The 18,525-nt window shown below is 52.5% G+C and overlaps 4 protein-coding genes across 4 annotated transcripts; 2 read left to right on the top strand and 2 right to left on the bottom strand.

Moving 5' to 3' along the window:
• Window positions 1–9,261: 9,261 nt before the first annotated feature.
• Window positions 9,262–10,022, bottom strand: T069G_00904 (snf7 domain-containing protein; the record flags this gene model as incomplete). Its single annotated transcript, XM_056168114.1, has 3 exons — window positions 9,262–9,798; window positions 9,841–9,903; window positions 9,975–10,022. 3 exons carry the CDS (start codon window positions 10,020–10,022, stop codon window positions 9,262–9,264), a joined length of 648 nt encoding a protein of 215 aa, XP_056033430.1.
• Window positions 10,023–10,920: 898 nt separating this feature from the next.
• On the top strand, window positions 10,921–11,926 carry T069G_00903 (CS domain-containing protein; the record flags this gene model as incomplete). Its single annotated transcript, XM_056168113.1, has 4 exons — window positions 10,921–10,945; window positions 11,132–11,524; window positions 11,601–11,618; window positions 11,718–11,926. 4 exons carry the CDS (start codon window positions 10,921–10,923, stop codon window positions 11,924–11,926), a joined length of 645 nt encoding a protein of 214 aa, XP_056033429.1.
• A 1,079-nt stretch (window positions 11,927–13,005) lies between these two features.
• T069G_00902 (RNA recognition motif domain-containing protein) lies at window positions 13,006–14,751 on the bottom strand (the record flags this gene model as incomplete). The annotated part of the gene is made up of 5 exons (XM_056168112.1): window positions 13,006–13,282; window positions 13,339–13,412; window positions 13,471–13,635; window positions 14,434–14,463; window positions 14,521–14,751. The coding sequence occupies 5 exons, from the start codon at window positions 14,749–14,751 to the stop codon at window positions 13,006–13,008; spliced, it is 777 nt and encodes a 258-aa protein (XP_056033428.1).
• Window positions 14,752–17,218: 2,467 nt separating this feature from the next.
• T069G_00901 (DRG family regulatory protein) lies at window positions 17,219–18,414 on the top strand (the record flags this gene model as incomplete). Its single annotated transcript, XM_056168111.1, has 2 exons — window positions 17,219–17,850; window positions 17,913–18,414. The coding sequence occupies 2 exons, from the start codon at window positions 17,219–17,221 to the stop codon at window positions 18,412–18,414; spliced, it is 1,134 nt and encodes a 377-aa protein (XP_056033427.1).
• Between the last annotated feature and the right edge of the window lie 111 nt (window positions 18,415–18,525).

The following is an 18,525-nucleotide window of genomic DNA, read 5'->3' as shown; positions in this document are numbered from 1 at the left end:
TGTGAATGTGGTTTGTGTGTATGTGAGAGAGATGGGTGTTATGGAGTATTGTTCCAGAAATCTGGGGTTGAGATGGTTTATGTATTGATAAGACCGGTTGGTGGAGTTTGCTCGGCTTCTGTTGATTGCTATTGTGTATGTGTGTGTGTGTGCTTCGGGCGTTACCGTGGGGTGGTGTGGATGCAACGAGGATTTTCCGTCAGTGATGCCGAAGGATGGATGGATGTTGTTGTTGTTTGTTTGCTGACTGCTGAGCAGTAGAGTAGAATAGAGTAGAGGATGGAGAGTGGTGATGGTGTTTGTATTGGCAAACAAAGGATGTTTGTGATGGCGGACAATGCAGACCGAGCTCTGGAGCCTGGAGGGAGCAGAGGCACTTATATCGACTCATCGTGGGCGGCACATGTGTGAATCATCTGGGAGAGCCGCTCGGCGCTGGGGCAGAAGGGGGGAATGGGGGACTGGGATGGGGGCGCCGTTTGAAGGGGGGGGGCGTGGTGCAAGGGAGCCATTGTCATTGCTTTGCCGGGCTGGGGGTTATCAAAAGCAAAGTTGAGAGGTTGCAGCAAGCCGGTTCCGCCCACCCCCTCCCCTGCCGGTGTGCTGTTGCAACATAACCTTGGGAGATTTCGCACCCCCCACGCCACGCCGCTGGGCTGGAAGACATGGACAAGGACATCCGTGGGCCACAGCACCAGCACAGCACAGCAAAACTGCCAGCCCTACTAACGGAGAGGGAACACCGTCGCACACACACACACAGCACAGAGCAGAGGTGACACGCAAATGGCGGTGTTCCGCAACTCGGTTTTTGACCGCCACAGCCCAGCGGTCTGATTGGACCCTTGCGTTGCGAGAAGCGGCGAGCTGTAGCTGTTGCGTGCGCAGTGCTGTGCTGCGCTGGCCGTATCGTGATGTTTGTGTATCAGCACCGCACGCTTGTGTCATCCAGGTATCAGCGCGGAGGGATCCCGTATCATCTTGCACCCCATTGCCCATCCTCATTCCCATCCCTCATCCTGCTTCTCATCCTCAGTCAGTGTCAGTGTCAGTGTCACGGAACCTAGCTCAACCCAAACCCGGCGCGGCGGCAACAAGCAATTCAACCGTTCACCCAAGATGACAGACAGAGACACACGCTTGGCTGGGCGGTCCGGGGAAACACCGCGCTCGTTCCTTGGTAGCAAGCAGGAGGACCGAGCGCCGTCCGAGTCGCAAAAAGCAGCCCCTCGCAAAAAGAAACCCGTGCTGCCGGGGCTCGCTCGGACGGGGCGTGCTCTAGCTGGTAGGCTCAAATGGACTGGCTGGCTGTCGCTCGCTCTCGCTCGGGGTACGTACCGGCCCAGCCAACATCAACATGGTTACAGGTTGCATCTTGGCCTGTCAGTGTCAACGGCGGCGCATCTCATGCCCTACTTGCTACTTGGTACGTGCTGCTTGGTATCGCCAATTTCCCCCCATGTCATGTCTCTCATGCCCCAGCTTTTCCAATTACCTACCAGACGCCAGACTCCCTTCACCCATGCAAAGTGCCTTCGTGTCCTCCCTAGTCGCCATAACCCGCCGTTGGGCACCGGGGCACACCGCCCCAGCTTTCCGGTCGGTCAGCCAGCAGGGAGCCCTGGAGGCGTCTGAGACAACAAAGACCAGCGCCAGTTTTGCCGACGGATGGCCTTCCCCGGCATTCCGTTTTGCTGGATCTGCCACTTGTCTCGGTCTGGGGGAATCGGAATCGAGCATCGCTGGTGTCTCTCGTCGCGAGCTTTGCTTTTTCCTGTCCTCCCTCGTCCCCTTGAGAAGGGATGCTAGCAATCTGATAGATCGCAAAAAAGGGTAAATCTCATTTTGAGCCGTCGTCGGCGGATGGCTCTTCCGCCGGCCACTACTGCGCGTACTCTTTGATACATTTTGAGATTTGATGTTGTTGTTGGTTACCTCAGTGGTATTAGTATGGTAACACTAATCTACCTCCTGCTTGTGGACTCAGACAACAAACGGCATCTCGTAACCCGTGTCATCTAGCAAGAAAGAAGCAAGACAAAAAAGATTTGATATGTTTTAATAACAAGTAGCGCTTAGCCAAGCAACCAGCCGAAAAAGCAACCATGACAGGAGGAGACCGAAAAGTAAGAAGCAAACTCGAGAAGGCACATACCCAAAACGGACAGACAGGCTCCTCGTTACAGAAGGAGGATGAGATGATTACCGTCCAGGCAAGGTAGGTGAGATGAATTAGAAAACGGGCCGCGACGGAGAATAACCGTGAGCACACAATAAACATTACGGAGTAATACTGGATGGCATCATCCCCCAGCCCAGGCCGGCAGAATGGAGTAATGGACAGTGGCCGCGATAAACTAACGGAGGCAGCACATCCCGTGCTCAAGCACCAGGCACTGGTTGGGCAAACCAGCTTGAGTGCTGACTGGACTGGAGTGCCACGCAAGGGTTCCTTGGGCTTGAGGGGGAGCAGCCAGACCAGCGCACTCAGCGCCACTTTGTTTGGGGGTGGACGGTGCTCGTACGTACGATACGATATACGTGGACTCGTAGCGGGCCGACACTCCCCTCGAGTCGGAGTCGTAAGTAGCCCAACTGCTTTGCTAGAACGTCTCCTCTCGTCTCGACTCTCGTAAACGCAAGCACCAGAGGCAGTTCGTTCCATGTACCATGACGGCGATACGGAGTCGAGTCCTGCCGCCTCCTCCAACCGGCAGGTCGCTAACGTCGCCAGCTCGACAGTTTGTCGCCAGTCATGCCGCCCTTTGCTGTGGCTGCCCGCCCACCAGCTGCGTCTGCGCCATGCCATTGGGCAAACTGTCCAGGCGGTCAAGACCTGTGTCGCAGCCTGATCGTGGTCCTCTGATCGCAAGCAACCCATACAACGTACATGATAAGGCACTCGATAATACTGTGGTGCTACCTGGGCGGCACCTCCATCGTTTGCCCCGGTAGTGCTGGGGGGAGACGTGTGCCTGCTAAGGCAGTGGGTTTGGCGGTAATGCGTGAGGTGTCCACGACGATTTGGGAATCTTTTCTGGCCGCTGGCGCCTGGACAGCTTGACAGCTCACCGTGCTGCGAGGGGAGACGCCGCCAGCTGGCCGTTTCCCCTCATGAGTCAGGCCAGTCTACTGGTGTTGTTTTCTCGTGCACCGCCATTTCCCCCTCATCGTGAGGCAGGCAGGCAGACAGCCCAGCCATATGTCGTAGTCATCATCCATGGTTCCGGGAAAAAATCGAAAACGGCCACTGCTATTTCTGGATGGGGGCCATCTCGCCATGCCCATGCCATGCCATGGCTGTGCGATGACAGCACCGAGCGAGCTTTCGCAAGTCAGACACACGCCCCCCGAGAGCCTGACATCGGCCTGCCTCTTTACTTACCTGGACAAGCATCCATTCTATTATTACATTTTCGGGATTCCGGGGGGACGGCTTACATACTCGCATCATGTTCGCAAGGCTGTCGTGATCCTACTGGTTATGAGTGCTACTCTACAGTCCGATGCCACGCCGACCCCCATTTACATTATCTCTCTATCGGGCTGGGATGCCGCCGCCTCGGCACCCAGAATTTTTTTTACAGTCAGATTCATTAATCTGGCATCCCGGCATGGCGGACCCCCGTGCTACGTAGCATGCCTGCATTATCTAGGCTATCACCTCCCAGTCAGCGTTGTGTATCAGGATAACCCTCGAGGAGTCGTAACTTTGGGACAAGTACGGAGGTACACGTGCTACCCTATGTCTGGAGCACGAAATACCGAATATGGCTGCCCATCTACCTTACTAAGTTACACGATATTGCGGTTACCATCCACTTGGTCAGCGAATGCACGTACTCATGCAATCTTATTCCGTAGCTGCCGTCGGGCACCCTCCAGTTCCGAAGAGTCTCGAGTATTCCAAAGAGCTTCTCTGACGTCAGTCGCAGTCACACCGGGCAAGGCTGCCACAACCTGTTTTGGAGTCACGACATGACACAGGCACCCTAAACCTCTCGCTCCGACCGCCTGATTGCTAATAACATGGAAGATTCCGAACGCAGTCGGAAGTGTATGTGTACAGCAGAAGATTGATTTCCAAATTTTGTAGTATTACTCATTGGACTTGCCCGATTTGAGTACACGCTTGTTCCGTGATTCCCAATATTACCCGTAAGGCGTGTAGATCCCTTGCCAAGCTTCTTTGCTCAACATCGCCGCCGGGGCATTTCGAGAGCCGAGGATGGGCTAGGGCACGGAGCCCGCGTATCACCACCGATAGGGGACCAAGGTGAATGAAAAAAAATATCACCAAAAATTTCCTCCTTTCTCACGACTTACACAAATCTCTTTACAAAAGGAAAAAATTTTCTTTCCCCTCTTCCCCCCCAGTCTGCCATGCTGGCCGTGCATAGAGTGGGCTCGGCATCTCGCTACTGTATCTGCTGGGTGGATAGGGCGTGCATAGAGTACGATACATGGATCCTGACTTGCGTGCAGTGCGGTCAACGTCCAGTCCAGTCCAGTCCGTTATCTATCAAGATGGAGTCGACTCAACTGCATCTTGCAGCATGCATCACGCACGCATACATCTCAGCGATACGCACGCACAGGCTCTGACCGCTCCTGCAAGATGCACCTCTGACATACGCGACACCACACCGGGTCCCCCCCAATGGAAACAAACTAGAGTACGGTAAGGTAGAGTAGAAGTGCACACCGCACGAGCACGACTCCAAAACCGCCGACTCGATGCTTCTACCGCTTCCGTCGCCTAAAAGGCCCTTCTTCCATAGCCAGAAGGGAAAAGGGAGCACGGATCTTTTCTTTTCATGGAACAGGCTTTTTACAATACCCAGTAGCTTAAATTACTTAGCACGCGGAAAATCGTCGAGCAAGAGCAGAGAGTTTCTCCACTGGCCAGGGCCGGCCCGGATCCCTAGGCTCCTTTTTTTGCTCTTTCGCCATCTCTTTACTTTTTTTGCTGCTGTAGGAGGACCCTTGGAGGGCGGTATTCCCGGCTCTCCACTCCCGCGGACCGGAACCAGCGTCTCTCTTGTCAAGCATTGAAGACCAAGCAAGCCCCCGTCTAGCCAGTGTTCCAAAGATTCTTCGGTGCTTTTTCGTTTCAGATCAGTGCAATCTTATGGTTGGGTCCAGGGGTGTTGATGACCATCCTTGCTGCTGCTCCCATGCAGCGGAATGCTCGATACCGTGCCCCGGTGAAGGATTAAAGGGTAGTAATGCTAAAACTAGAGCATCCATGTCTTGATCTCTCTCTCTCTCTCTCTTTATTCCCCGGTGGTCTAGCCCAAACCAAGCCAACGGCATGACAGCTGCCGTTTCCAAGTCTAGTACTGCATTACCCAGAAAGGTACTCCGTAAACGGACGGGAGAAACTGGCGAAAAATTTTCTTGCTGGCTCTCGCTCTCTCTCTATCTCACGGAAGGAATTTCTCCGTACCACATAAGCCACATGTCCATGTCGATATCGGTTGATTACCATTGGACTTTTTGTCTTTTCAGCGACAACCGAGATGGAAGGTTTCTTATTTTCCCGAAAAGTGCTCCGTAGGCAGTTTACAATTCTGTCTTGCAGGCTCTTTGACCACGGAGAAGCTTGGTCCTCGGTATGCTGGGATTTGCCAATTGCTAAATTAACTCGATCAGGTGAACATTGCGCTGCTTCACGTGCATGACTTCGTGGAGCCCGATTTCCAACAGATTTCGGGCACCAACCCAATGCTGCCAATCCACTTTGAGGTGGGATTTTCATCTTCCGGAGATGGAGAGGGGACGATCAGCGACACATGCGACTCCATCGTGTGTGGGTGTGGGCTTCTTCTGCTGTTTTGCTTTGACGGAAGCCCTTGTCTAGCACCAACCAACGGGGAACAAAGGTGAAGAAGACCCCTAGGAGATGTATCGTATGAATCGCCAGGACGGACACTAGTTCGTCGTTACATAGACACTACGGTCCGTTTCCTCGACTCCACCAGAGAGGTTATAGCCAGCTGTCAGCTACCTTAGCACATGTCCGGAGTCATGGCAGCGAGAGCCGGTCCGTCTTATGGAAACATTCTGCGGAATTTCGAACATTCTAAAGAGTGGAGCCAAATTTCCCGTCCAGTCGGCAACGAAGTTCGGCTTTGATGCCTTGACAGCTTTCTTCACGCCCGGCTAAATGGCAGAGCAGACTCGCGCCGTGGGCGGGAAAAAGAAAGGCGCCACGACCACACCGAATCCGGCGAGAAATTGAGAAAACCTATCTATCCTTTGGCTGGGCTCGAGTTTCAATGCCTGGTCAGTGGCGTCTGGGACTTTCTCGGTGCTCGGTGCTCGCCATGATGGCTTCTTTTCTTTGTCGCGGCTGATGTGAGGTTCGCAGAAACTTGCGAGCTTCTCAATGCCGAATAACTAGCTTTCTTGTGTTTGCAACGCCATTCCCACGCGCGGCTCATTGCGTCACAAGAGCATCAAAGCCTCGGTCAATATTGAACGGTTAAAAGGCGATGGCTGTCAAAAACCCAAGGAAAAGGGTCAATGCCCTTGGTGACGAGCACGAGCAAGAGATCTCGGCTGTCCCGCGGGTAAAGAGTTCCAGCAAGCCGACGGCTAGGCACCGAAATTTGGCCCTTGACATCCGCTCGCCCTAGTAATTAAGAGCCATGTGAAAGAGACAGAGAGAGCCCAGCCAAGGGTTGGCGCGGACCGCCGTCTTGGTGTGTTTCCTCTGTTCCCCGAGGCCGGTAAATGAGACGTCTCCGGCTTCTTGGGAATTGGGAGCAAAGTTCGGGTTTCGCTCGGGTAAACTAAGATGAAGAAGCAAAATGGCGTCAAAATGAAGGGGAAGGGGAGAGAGAACAGGACGGGGAGGGGTGTGTGATTGCTGCCTCGACGCTACGACTCAAGTCCCGAAGTGAATGAGTAATGAAGGCTGTCCTAGTCGGTTTCGAAAAGAAGTTGGGCAATGCTACCATGGCCGTGACTAGAGAGCGGCACGCCCCTAGCTTATTCATCTCTCCCCAGGAAATTTGACAGCCCGGTCCGGGTTTACCCCAAGCCACAATGGACAATGAAACCCAGGGCAAAAGCAAAAGTGTGGCTTGGTCCTTGCAAAATGCTAAGTAATCAAATCTTGTCCATCTTCTTCAATGCCCGGCGCATCCCACGTGCGGCGCATCGGCGTAGCGTTCTGGGCTCCGTTCAATTTCTCGGGAGCGCTTCCCCGGCCGCGGGCCCCTGCCTTTCCCAAAAGACAAATTCACGACATGGATCGTGGTTTTATCCGCTTTAGGCATGTGGACGAGATGGACGAACGCCTTTTTGGAGCACGGGTCCCTTATTTTGCTTTGCTTTTTCTTGTCTAGGGGACCGTTGGTTAGTTCCCAACGCCATGGAACGTCGCGAGTCGCGCGGCCCCTTGCATGTAGCATCTGGGAAAGCTGCCTTGTGGCCAATCCTAGCCTTCCGGATCGTGTCCCGGTGGTTTAGTCTTTTGTGATAGGTAGTAGCTGTCTTTGCCTCTTCTTTACGAGTACCCCATTTACGGTAATTGTTAGTCTTGTTCGCCCTTTAGCAATCGCCGACCTGAAAGCTGTCTCATATGATAACTCATGTTTTCTCGTTCTCTTCCCCTGAAGAAAAAGCGACATGTCGTGCAGGAGAGAAATGAAATGGCCCAGCTGCCTGGAGCACGGCGTTAACAAGCCATGAAAACCGCATTCTTGGGACGGCTGAGCAAAGAGGCGAACTGACCCCGTCACGATGTGGAAATTGGAAGAAGCTATTTTCAAAATCGGTCCCAAGGAAAAAAAAAAAGACCGAGATGTCAAACAAGGTAGCCCAGCCCAGCACCAAGATTTCTCTCTCCCCAAGCTCGGTCCGCCGGCCCTTCCAGGGGTTTTCGATACACACCCTCTAGTTACGGTCCCGTGTTTCTGGGTCCCGCGTGCGAAAATTCGGCGCTGTTTCTTCTCACCGAGGACCTTTTTTTTCTTCTTGGTGCTGTCGTTGGGTCCTGGGTATGCATTCCTAAATTGCCTGCAATACTGCTAACACGGGTCCCCCCTGGCGATTTTAAAGTGAGGTCCCCACAGTTGGCCCGAAAACTTGGGTTTCTTTGCGCCGCGCTGTCGTGCCGCGGAAGCAGGGCCGGGGAAACCGGGGAGGAGAATCCGGATTATTACACGCAGGCGTAGGAGATTCTTCGGGTTCTGCCTGAGGTACGGAGTATCCATTGCATCAAGGCAAGGGAAGAATTTATGCGGGGAGGAGAGAGAAAAGGGGAGCTCTTCTTAGTCATTATTTGGAGTGGCTTTTCCCAATTGGAAACAAAAGGCGTCATTGGTCTAGGGGTTAGGATTCAACTCTTCCATTTGACAATTGAAAAGTTGAGGCCCGGATTCGAGTTCCGGATGACGCATTTTTTTGCTTCTCGACACAACGCAACTATGCCATTTTTTTTTTTTGGTTCCCTTCTTTGATTGTACAGCACCTTAATTGATAAGTGTTTGGTAGTATATACATGCATTGGGTAGTTTACAAAGGGTACAGAGGCAACTGATCTGGCAAAGTTCATCAACACATGTTCGTGATGGCTCACCTACCCGGGATACAATCGATGCAACAAAAACATGTGGAGTATTATATCTCCTCTCTACCATGTACACGGTGAGAGAATCGTCCCTGTACTCACCATTGGGACGATATTGTGGCTCCTGTTTCCACAGTCTATCCGTTCAAGTGGAAAGGGGCCACTTTCTGCTCCCTCACCGAGATCCGTATTGATCAACCTCAGCATCCACTTTTCGGTACCAGATTGGAAGCCGTGACGGCTCCAATACGGACAGCCAAGTACAACTCCACTGGCCGTGCGCCGGCTGCCGACCGTCCATGCTTCTGCTGCCAGGCCAGTATGTATGTAACTACCGGCTTCCATATGGGGACAGTCACACGCACATCCACAGAGCATCGGATGGCTTGCATGGCTCTCCCGTGCCCAGATGGCGTCAGGCACAAGGGGCACCAAATCGGGACCAAGGGCATCTCGATTATGCAACACAGAGGAGTCACATGTCTTTCCAGCCAGCCAGGTGGTTCGTCGGAGCCCTCCCAGACGAAATGTGTATGGAAACGGGGCAAAGTGGCCCCCAAGGGCAGTATTACCTATGTATGTACTTGTTGTATATCTGTCAAGCAACCCCAGAAAACCAGACGCCAAACACCGCTGCCTATGATCCAAGTTGCGGGACGTAAAACGGCTTTGTGCCTGCTCTAACTGCGCAGGGCATCTAATCGATTCCTCATCTGGTCCATCATTGCCTCCGCATCTTCCTCGTCCTCCTCTTCCTCCGCCGCCAATTTCTCCGGCTCGGGGATGGGCGCGGCCGGAAGGGACGGCTCCTTCTTGTCCTTGAGGACCTCGCCTAGGATCTTTTCAATCTCACCCTCGGCCTCTTCATCTTCTCCTAGCATATCCATGTCCTCGGGCAGCGACTCATCAATCATCTCCTCGATAATGCCTGCCTTCATCAGCTCAACGCTGAGCTCTCGCATCGTGCCGGATAACTCGGGCAGCCGGATGAGGGTGTTGACGTCCTTCATGATGCCGACGCTGGCTCGGATGGAGCCCTCAATCTTACGAACGGCAAAGGCTTCATTGACCTGCATCTGCACTGAGTTGAGCTGCGCCTTCGAGGTGACTAGCCGCGCCGACGTCTTCCGGGCTCGGACCAGCTCGCGCGCAAAGTCCCGAACTTCCTTCTGCGCCTGCTTGGCCCTCGTGGGATCTCGCTGAGCGCGCTTGTCTGCCTGTACGATGAGGTTCTTGGTCTTGATCTCGACCTGCTTGACCTGAGCGATATCGCGATCGAGTTTTCGGACGTTGGCTCGGAGCAGAGCGTTGCATTTCCGCATCTGTTGTACATTGTAAGTCCATGGCCGATGAGCTAGATGGGCAAAACCTGTGACAAAACAAAGTGCCGTACCTGCTGCTGGGGATCCGGCTTTACGAATAGGGATTTAAACGTCTCCATGGTGAGGATGGGAGGATGCTGCGCACGCTGGCACCGCGGCCCAATGCTGAACAAGACGCAAGGTCGCGGTCTATCTCATCCGCAGAAAGAAGCACAAAGACGGCGCTGGGGGAGCCGAGGCTTTGGCCGGATATGCGTGGCGTCGATGAGGGTCTCTTATCTCGATGGAAAAGGTTCAAGACGGCAGCCTTGGGAGGACGGACTCGTCACTCGTCACTAGGTTGAGGCTGGGCCCAGCCACAGTGTGGCTAGTGTCAGGCCAGCCCGAGCATTACCCCGCCGCAAGCTCTGATGAGTTGTCGCCGAGAAGGGAAATATCGCAGCACAGCAAAGTATTGATGCGAATTGACCAAGTCAAAAGGGAGATGCTATAAAGAATACTGTACTAAACTCGGTTATTCGACGGATACCAGAGGATTGAGTGGTTAGAGCCTCTCTATGATGAGCTGGAATGCCCTGAATTCTACCCATCTCGTCACTGGCCTGGAGTTGAATTTGAAACCATGCTGACAAGCTCCATGTAATCCGCTGTATCTGCTCATACAAAGAGCTGGCGTGGCGCAGATGCGAACACGCTATGGCAAATGCAGGCGTTAGCGCGGTACCTGCTGTACGCATCTGCCGCCGCGCTGGGGAGGGGTACCGCCTCATCGTGCCCCTCATCAGCCCTGCCGCCAAATCTTTTGCCTTCTGACGCTTTCCATAACTGCCTTGAGTCGTTTCACTCAAACTGCTGTGCTCCTGTCCAGCCTTACCTATTCACTTCCTTGCTCTCTTTAGCATCCACCATATTCCCAATCCACCAGCTCTTTTGCGCCCAACGCTCGCAGGCTTTGCCAATCTTCTCTCGACTTCAACCAACCTCAACTCCTAATACCAACCCCCGCACGTACACACCATGGCTGAGACGTTGACTCCCGAAGGTGAGTTAACCTTAATCTGCCCAGCCGCGCTGTCTGCTGCCCCCGGACACGCTCCCATTCCCTGCCATCACGCCCTATTGCTTCCAGTAACCGCGACGCTTCTATGCTGCTCCGGTTACTTGAATTGCTCTGGCGGCTGCCCTTTACGGTGGAATCCAAGCTGATGTTGTCGTTTCTAACCTCTAGTTCTCTGGGCCCAGCGCTCCTCTGTGGCTGACGCTACCAAGAACTTCATCTACCTGACCATCTCCGTCCCCGACGTCCCCAAAGAAGACCTGCAGCTGGACCTGAAGCCTACCGGCGTGACCTTCACCGGCACCTCATCTACCCTTAAGAAGAAGTACCATGTCGAGCTTGAGCTCTACGCCGAGATCGACCCCGCTGAGAGCCGTGTTAACCACACTGCCAAGAACATTGAGATGAAGCTGCAGAAGAAGGAGCTCAAGGAGGAGTACTGGCCGCGGTTGCTCAAGGTTGCCCAGAAGCTCCACTTCCTCAAGACCGACTTCGACAAGTGGGTTGATGAGGATGAGCAGAACGAGGCTGCTGATGAGGACATGGCCAAGTTTGGAGATATGGGTGAGTAATTCCATGCTGGCACCAAAGATGCCCAGTTGTGTCTACATTGATAATCGTTTCTAACATGATGAAACAGGCGGCATGCCCGGCATGGGTACGTGACTTTGAAACACTCAACACCACTCTACTCGATCACCCCCCCTTTATTCTCGACTCTGCAATCGTTCAAAGGCTAACTATTCTTGCTTCTCAGGTGGTGACTTTGGCGGAATCGACTTCTCCAAGCTGGGAGGCGGCGCTGGCGGCATGCCCGACATGAGCGGCATGGGCCTGGAGGGCATGCCTGACCTCAGCAGCTCTGGAGTCCCCGACTCCGACTCCGAGGATGAAGACGAGGACATGCCCGGACTCGAGGGTGACGAGGAAAAGAAGGCCGAGGGCGAGGCCGCACCAAAGGCGTAAATGGGCCATTTAATGAGATACACTGGAAACGGATCTTGGCGTGCCTCATTTTTTCGGGACCGACGGCAAGTACTTGGGAGTACGGATCTTTAAAATTAAAAAAATTCAATTAAATCTAAAATACCTCTTTTCGTTTCAGAGCGGTTTCCTTTCCAACCTTCTTTTTTGTGTCTCGGGCAAGGACTCTAAGGCTTGGAGTTTGCCCTTGGGGAGAGTCCCTTTCAGTCCAAGCTTGTATGTTGTAGTGTACTGCTCTTGTTATTTGCTATTTATTGATAATTCAGCCCATGGCCTGCAGGGTCTCAAGCTCAGCGTATACTCGTTCGTTTAAGAGGGTGGTTGGTTGTCCAGCAACTTTAGTCAGCTAGGATCCAACAACCAGTGCCTCAAATGTGACGGACATTAGACGACGAGTTGACCAATACTAGAAGAAAACAGCATAATATAAAAGAGTAGCAATGCTGGAAGAAAGTAGCGATAATAGCAGATAATTCAAGAACCCGATACTCAGTATATCCTTAATAAAGGGTGTTTCCTCCCCATGCCTTCATTCTACTTCGGGTGCACGTTGATAACTACCTTAGGTAACTTGAGTCGCTGACAACCATTCCCCTCTTTCATTACTAACACCCACGGACTCGGACACATCATACATCAGTACACCATTCCTTTCATTCACACTTAATCACTTGAAGACACTTTACATTGCCGGGTATCGCATATTATTCGTATGTAAACTACTTGCCAGCACCCGACTGCATGCTTAAGTCCAGTGATAGGAAAATAGCGGTAAAAAAAATTAATAAAAAAAAAAGCAATAATTGGTGTCATACTCCAAAGCTTCCTAACCCACACCTAGACATTCTGTTATAGTAGCAACAACACCTCTGTGAGCGACTTCGAATGGCGCATTATACCCTAGCGCATGCTGTGCCAGTTTCAATTTTTTTTTCTCGTTTATTGATATCTAAACCACGAGTCCCCATGGAACGCCTGCCATATCACCCGTCATATGAAAAATGTAAAGCATAGTCATTACTGTATCCTGATTAGCCACGTCCTCATTGCTGGAACGAATTCTAACTTACCATAATCTCATCCTCCATGGGAGCATCGCCGTTGGCGGGAGCAGCGGCAGCGGCAGCGGGAGCGGCACCAGCATCAGCGTTGCCGGCACCAACGAAGTAATCTGCCATCTCTGAGTCGAGCTCTTCGGCGGTCTTCTTGGCAGGGCGGGCGTTACGGCCGCGGCGCTTCTTGTTGGCATTCGCGGCGGCTCCCTTGGCACCACCAGCCTTGGCGGCAGTGGTATTCTGCTTCTTGCCAGCGGCAGATTTGGGCTGGCCCTTGGGTTGGCTATGTAAAAGTCAGCTGATGCTCATTGTTGTGGAAATTGAGTCGGAGAGACAAACGTTGTGCGCTCAGCTAGAGTCCTAATCGGGGGAATAACCTTGTCGGCCTGGGCAGCTCCGACAATGATTTCAATCTGGGCATCAATGGTAAGCTTACACCACCCCAGTTCCTGTTTGGTAGTAATGATTTACCTTGATGGGACGGCCGTCGACCAACAATCCGTTGAGAGTCGAGAGTGCCTTGGAAGCACCCTCAGGCTTGCTGAAGGTGACATTGGCGATACCTCGGCTTTGAGAGTTGGGGCCGTAGGACAGTTCAACCTTCTTGATGGGGCCGACAGATTGAACAAAGTATTCCTATGGAGCAAGTAGTGTCAGTTAAGCGGAAGCGAAGGGTTGTGTAAACATGCTGTCTCCGACTTCGAGTATTTTGCCGATCCAGTCCCAGAACCATTTCGATGGAATAGAGAATGTGAGAAGACCAGCGAGCGTAGCAGTGAGCAGCAAACCAGGATGCAGCACAAAAGAGCGTAGAGCAGTTATTCCCCCCAGAGGAAAGCAAATAACAGAAAGAACCAAGGGCGTCAAAAGATTCCGCATGTGTGATCCGACGGACTATAGCCTTGGTGGATGCACAAGTGAATGAAAGAAAATCCGCCATGACGCCCAACCACCGACATTTGTTTGAAACAGCCCCTCAAGTGCAACTGCGCTCAAAATAGATAGGCCCTTGACATGAAATACGAGATTCCTGGATATACGTGCCCACTGCATTGCTCGCTCGACCGACTGACTGACTAGTGCCAGCAAAATTTCTGTTTTACTCAAAGGCAGTGTCTCATGACCACCACGCTTAAGCGCCTGTGGGAGAATTGCCACAATCCTCAAGGAGATTATCGCATGCTTTCATAAATACTGACCAGGTATTTCGAAGCCTTTGTGCGAAACGAGGATGGCCTCGACTTGCCAATGGTGCGCGTGCCGTTGTGAAACGAGCGCCGTCAAAGGAAGGAGACTTGAGCAGTACAAAGGCTTGTGCCACAAAGGCAGTATCAAAGCCTCTTAGAGGGATGGCCGTCTCGATGAATCAAGCACGGCGAGGAAGAAAACGTCGAACAAAGTCCGGAGACGAATAAGGTCTCAACGGAAACATACCTTGATCTGCTTCTCCGTCACGTCCTTGGGCTGGGCGATATTAGCGACTGTCACATTGCTTGGTTGAGAGAGAGTTGGACAACATACCAAGTTGCTGACGATGACTTTGCTGTCGCTGCTAGGAATAGCAGCCTTGATGGGTGTGGCCTTTGCGGCAGAGCCACGAGAGTTCTTGGCCGCGGTCTTCTGGATACCACCGGCAGGAGCGGTAGGAGCAGGGCGACCGGTGGTTGATCGTCGCAGGGAGCGGCGGCGAACAGAGTCGCGGCGCTTGGCGCTGACGATCTCGTCAAGAGGCTTATCAAGCTTGGTAGACATGATGAAGAGTTTGAAAGTTGATGGAAAATGGAGAGAAAATGTAGGCGGAAGAAAAACTGTCGAGTAGCGGTGTCGACAGCGGCTGGTCAAGATTGACAAAAGCAGCAGTCAATCAGGAATAGATGATCAAGGATGTAGAATCGCGAGAAGCGGCTCTAATCAGGCTTAACCGAAGGAATGCGTGAGCTGGAGTTTGTCGACGGTGGCTCAGATCGATCACAGCGTTCGAGGCAAGGAAGCTTCGGCAAGGGCGCGTTTTCCCCAGTCAAACTAGTTGGAAGAGTTGACGAGAGAGAGAAAAAAACCGGCTGCAGTCCAGCAGGTATAGAAGTCGAAGATGAAGAGAGGGTTGGGTGTGCTTGCGGGTTGCGAAGACACAGAATTGGGGCTTGGAATGGAGATGCGAGAGGAAAAGGCGAGGTTGAGAGAAGAGGGGAGTGCGAGCGATGGGTAAATAAGCACGGGCGCAGGAACGCGTGCCTGGGACAGAACAGTCAGAGGCTCAGCGCTGCCGGTGGCTGCTAGCGCCTAGAAAACAGGGGGCCTCCCTTCTGTTGAATCCTTCTAATAGGCTGCACGTGGAGGTACTTGGCTCCAACCACAGCGCACTGCGGAAGCGCTTGTACCTTGCGGCAGGCCTCAGCTCATATTTTCCCGTTCCAACGGCAGACAGTCGTCGCATCAGTCAGCCAACTCGACTTACTATCGTAATAACATGCAGTCGGATTTGGTGAGACAGGCCAGCCCAGGCCACTAATGCAATCAGCAATTCCAGGTCTGGCATAAGCCCGCGATGGCCATCTGCGCGTGCTGCCGGCGGTGGGTTTTGCTGGAGGCGATATGTGCATAGATCCCGTGGGCAGACAAGCTTTTGCCACCGATCTCTTGGGGAATATGATAGTAATGAGGCGGGCCTTGTATGGGGGCCTGACTACATATCTCGAGCCTCCCTGCTTCAATTTCCCGAGATGAGAAGCGGGTGGGAGCCGGGATCTGTTTGGTAGTCTCGTCTGCAGGAGCATTATCATTGGCGCTTAGACAGTAAAAACTGTTGTTATAGCTGAGCTCATAACTGATGTATGGGGGGTGAGATTCATCGGATCCTTTCATGCACTGGTGCTCGTGGGATGGGACGATAAATAATACACTACTAATACCCTACATGACACATGGGCACATGCTTGTCTATACGATGATGCATGGCTGATACTGTTTGAAACAACTTCCTGGGTGATTATAGGCTGACTTCCGGTGGGAAAAATAACCAAACGCAAAGGTGTGTCATCGCTTGGTGTCTGGATTGAAGGGCATCTAGAAGAGCGAGGTGTATGCTCGATGCATGCGCCAATCAACGTTTGGGACTGTTGAAGAAGTTCAAAAATCGATTGAGATGTTTTTGGACGTGATTATTCTATGCCGATTGCCCTTATAGCCTCTCCTGCTCTCTGCCTTTTAAAATGGTATCAAAAGCTGGCATTTCTTGTTCTCAATGTCCCGCTACCAACTCGAAGACACTTCCCAATTCTCGCTCTGTCGTCCCGCTAATATTGTCCCTTCAGATACATTTTGACTTTTTCGTGCAATTCATTTGTTCGTTCGTGCGATTGTATGCGGCGTGATGCCTCGATGCGCCAATGGCGTATTATTGCACTTGTTCTTCTCCATGTCGTTTGCTACCCTCATGATGACTTCTTTACTGCAGCGGCTGACTTGTCTTCTGAGTTCACCTCTAGGAAGTGGTATACCACAATGAGCAGCATGGAAATGGAGCCCAGAAAGATGGCAAGCTTGTAGAGATCGTCGTCGGAAATCATGTTGAAGGCGCTGGAGCAGGAGCTCGATCTAGGCTTGAGCTAACCGGAATACCGCAATCTACAGGCTGAAGAAGCGCCAATTGGTCAGTTATGATTCAAAGACAATGCGCAGAAGGCCAGATTGGCGATTCCATGCTCACCTAGGACGCTGGTATGGTCGTGATGAAAAGCTCTGGATTTGACAGCCCTCGGCGCAACACTGCTAGAAGGACACCTGTATCTGTATAGCTCGGGCTGACGACGTGTTGCATTGGCCAGTCCTCGATCCAAATGCGGCTTAGCCCGTCCGATGAGAGAGGTCAGTGTACTTTGTACTCATCTGCCTCAAGCGGTGGGAAATATGGGGGCCGCCCACGTGACCACAGTGACTTCATCCGCCCACTGGACTTAACAACCCACCAAACTTAGACCCAACTTGTGTCCAGCGAAGAATCGCCGCCACAGCTTAAAAAAAAAACCTAAACTCCATTTCTTACTTCTTTGACCCTCCTTTGACAGGATATTTCTGGGGATAGGAAGAGAGGGGCTTCCGGGATAATCGAGTACGCATTTCGGATTGTTTTTTCCGGCGCATCTACTTTTTACATTCTACCGCCTTCTCATTGTCTTTTCCACCCCCACTAGAAGCGTCCATCGGCCATCGATTGCCCATCATGCCGCCGAAGAAGGAGAAGCCAGCCGGTGGCAAGAAGCCATCTGCCGCCAAGTTGGTGGAGGATAGAACGTTTGGAATGAAGAACAAGAAGGGAGCGCAGGCCCAGAGACAAATCCAGCAGATGACAGCCAACCTGAAGGGCAGTGGTAGTGCCGAAGAGAGGAAGAAGGCCGCCGAAAAGGCCCAGCGTGAGAAGGAGAAGAAGGCGGCAGAAGACGCCGCGCGAGAGACGGCGGCTCTTCTAAACAAGCCAGCCCAGATTCAAAAGGTGCCATTCGGCGTGGATCCCAAAACAGTCGTCTGCATCTTCTACAAAAAGGGCGACTGCGAAAAAGGAAAGAAGTGCAAGTTTGCTCACGACCTGAGCATCGAACGAAAGACGGAAAAGAAGAACCTATACACAGATGTTAGACAAGAGGAGGAAGAGAAGAAGAAGGAGGAGACTTCTGCAGACTGGACTGAAGAGCAGTTGATGAAAGTTGTCCTGTCGAAGAAGGGCAACCAAAAGACCACAACGGATAAAGTGTGCAAATTCTTCATCCAGGCCATCGAGGATGGCAAGTACGGTTGGTTTTGGATATGTCCAAACGGTGGTGACAAGTGCATGTATAAGCACGCTCTCCCACCTGGGTACGTCAATTGGATTCGACAATCTCACAATCTCTGGTGTTTACTAACCTGGGTGTTTCTAGATTTGTTCTCAAGACAAAAGAGCAGAGAGCAGCGGAGAAGGCATTGCTCGACAAATCACCGCTCAAGACTTTGACTCTTGAAGATTTCCTGGAATCGGAGCGCCACAAGCTTACTGGAACCCTGACACCAGTCACCCCGGAGACTTTTGCCAAATGGAAGAAGGAACGTTTGGACAAGAAGGCAGCCGAAGAACAGGCTCGCAAGGCCAAGGACAACACTGGTCGTGCTCTCTTTGAGAGTGGCAAGTGGAGGGATGACGATTCCGAAGCGGAAAGCGACGATGAAGACGACGATACTTGGAATCTTGAGAAGCTGCGTCGCGAGACCGAAGCTCTTCGCCAGAAGAAAGAAGAGGATCGACTACTTGCTATGCATGGTGGGGTACTCCCGGTGGCCGTACCGGAAGAAGAGGAAGCTGTTGGAAATGGTGAGAGCAGTGGCAACGTTACCGGAGATGCGGAGGAACCCACACAGGCTGGTCAAGAAGTACCGGCGTCTTGAACATTTACGGAAGAACATTCAGAGTCGAGGAGACTTCAAGCCCCCCATCTCTACGAAATGCTGCGAGAGGGAATTCCGAGCACCTGCTGGGGCCACAAAGGTCTCCAGGAG

This window comes from Trichoderma breve, chromosome 1 (genome assembly GCF_028502605.1).
Source record: "Trichoderma breve strain T069 chromosome 1, whole genome shotgun sequence".
Lineage (NCBI taxonomy): Eukaryota > Fungi > Ascomycota > Sordariomycetes > Hypocreales > Hypocreaceae > Trichoderma > Trichoderma breve.
Note: the sequence above shows the minus strand (reverse complement) of the source record. Positions and strands in the feature narration are given on the sequence as shown.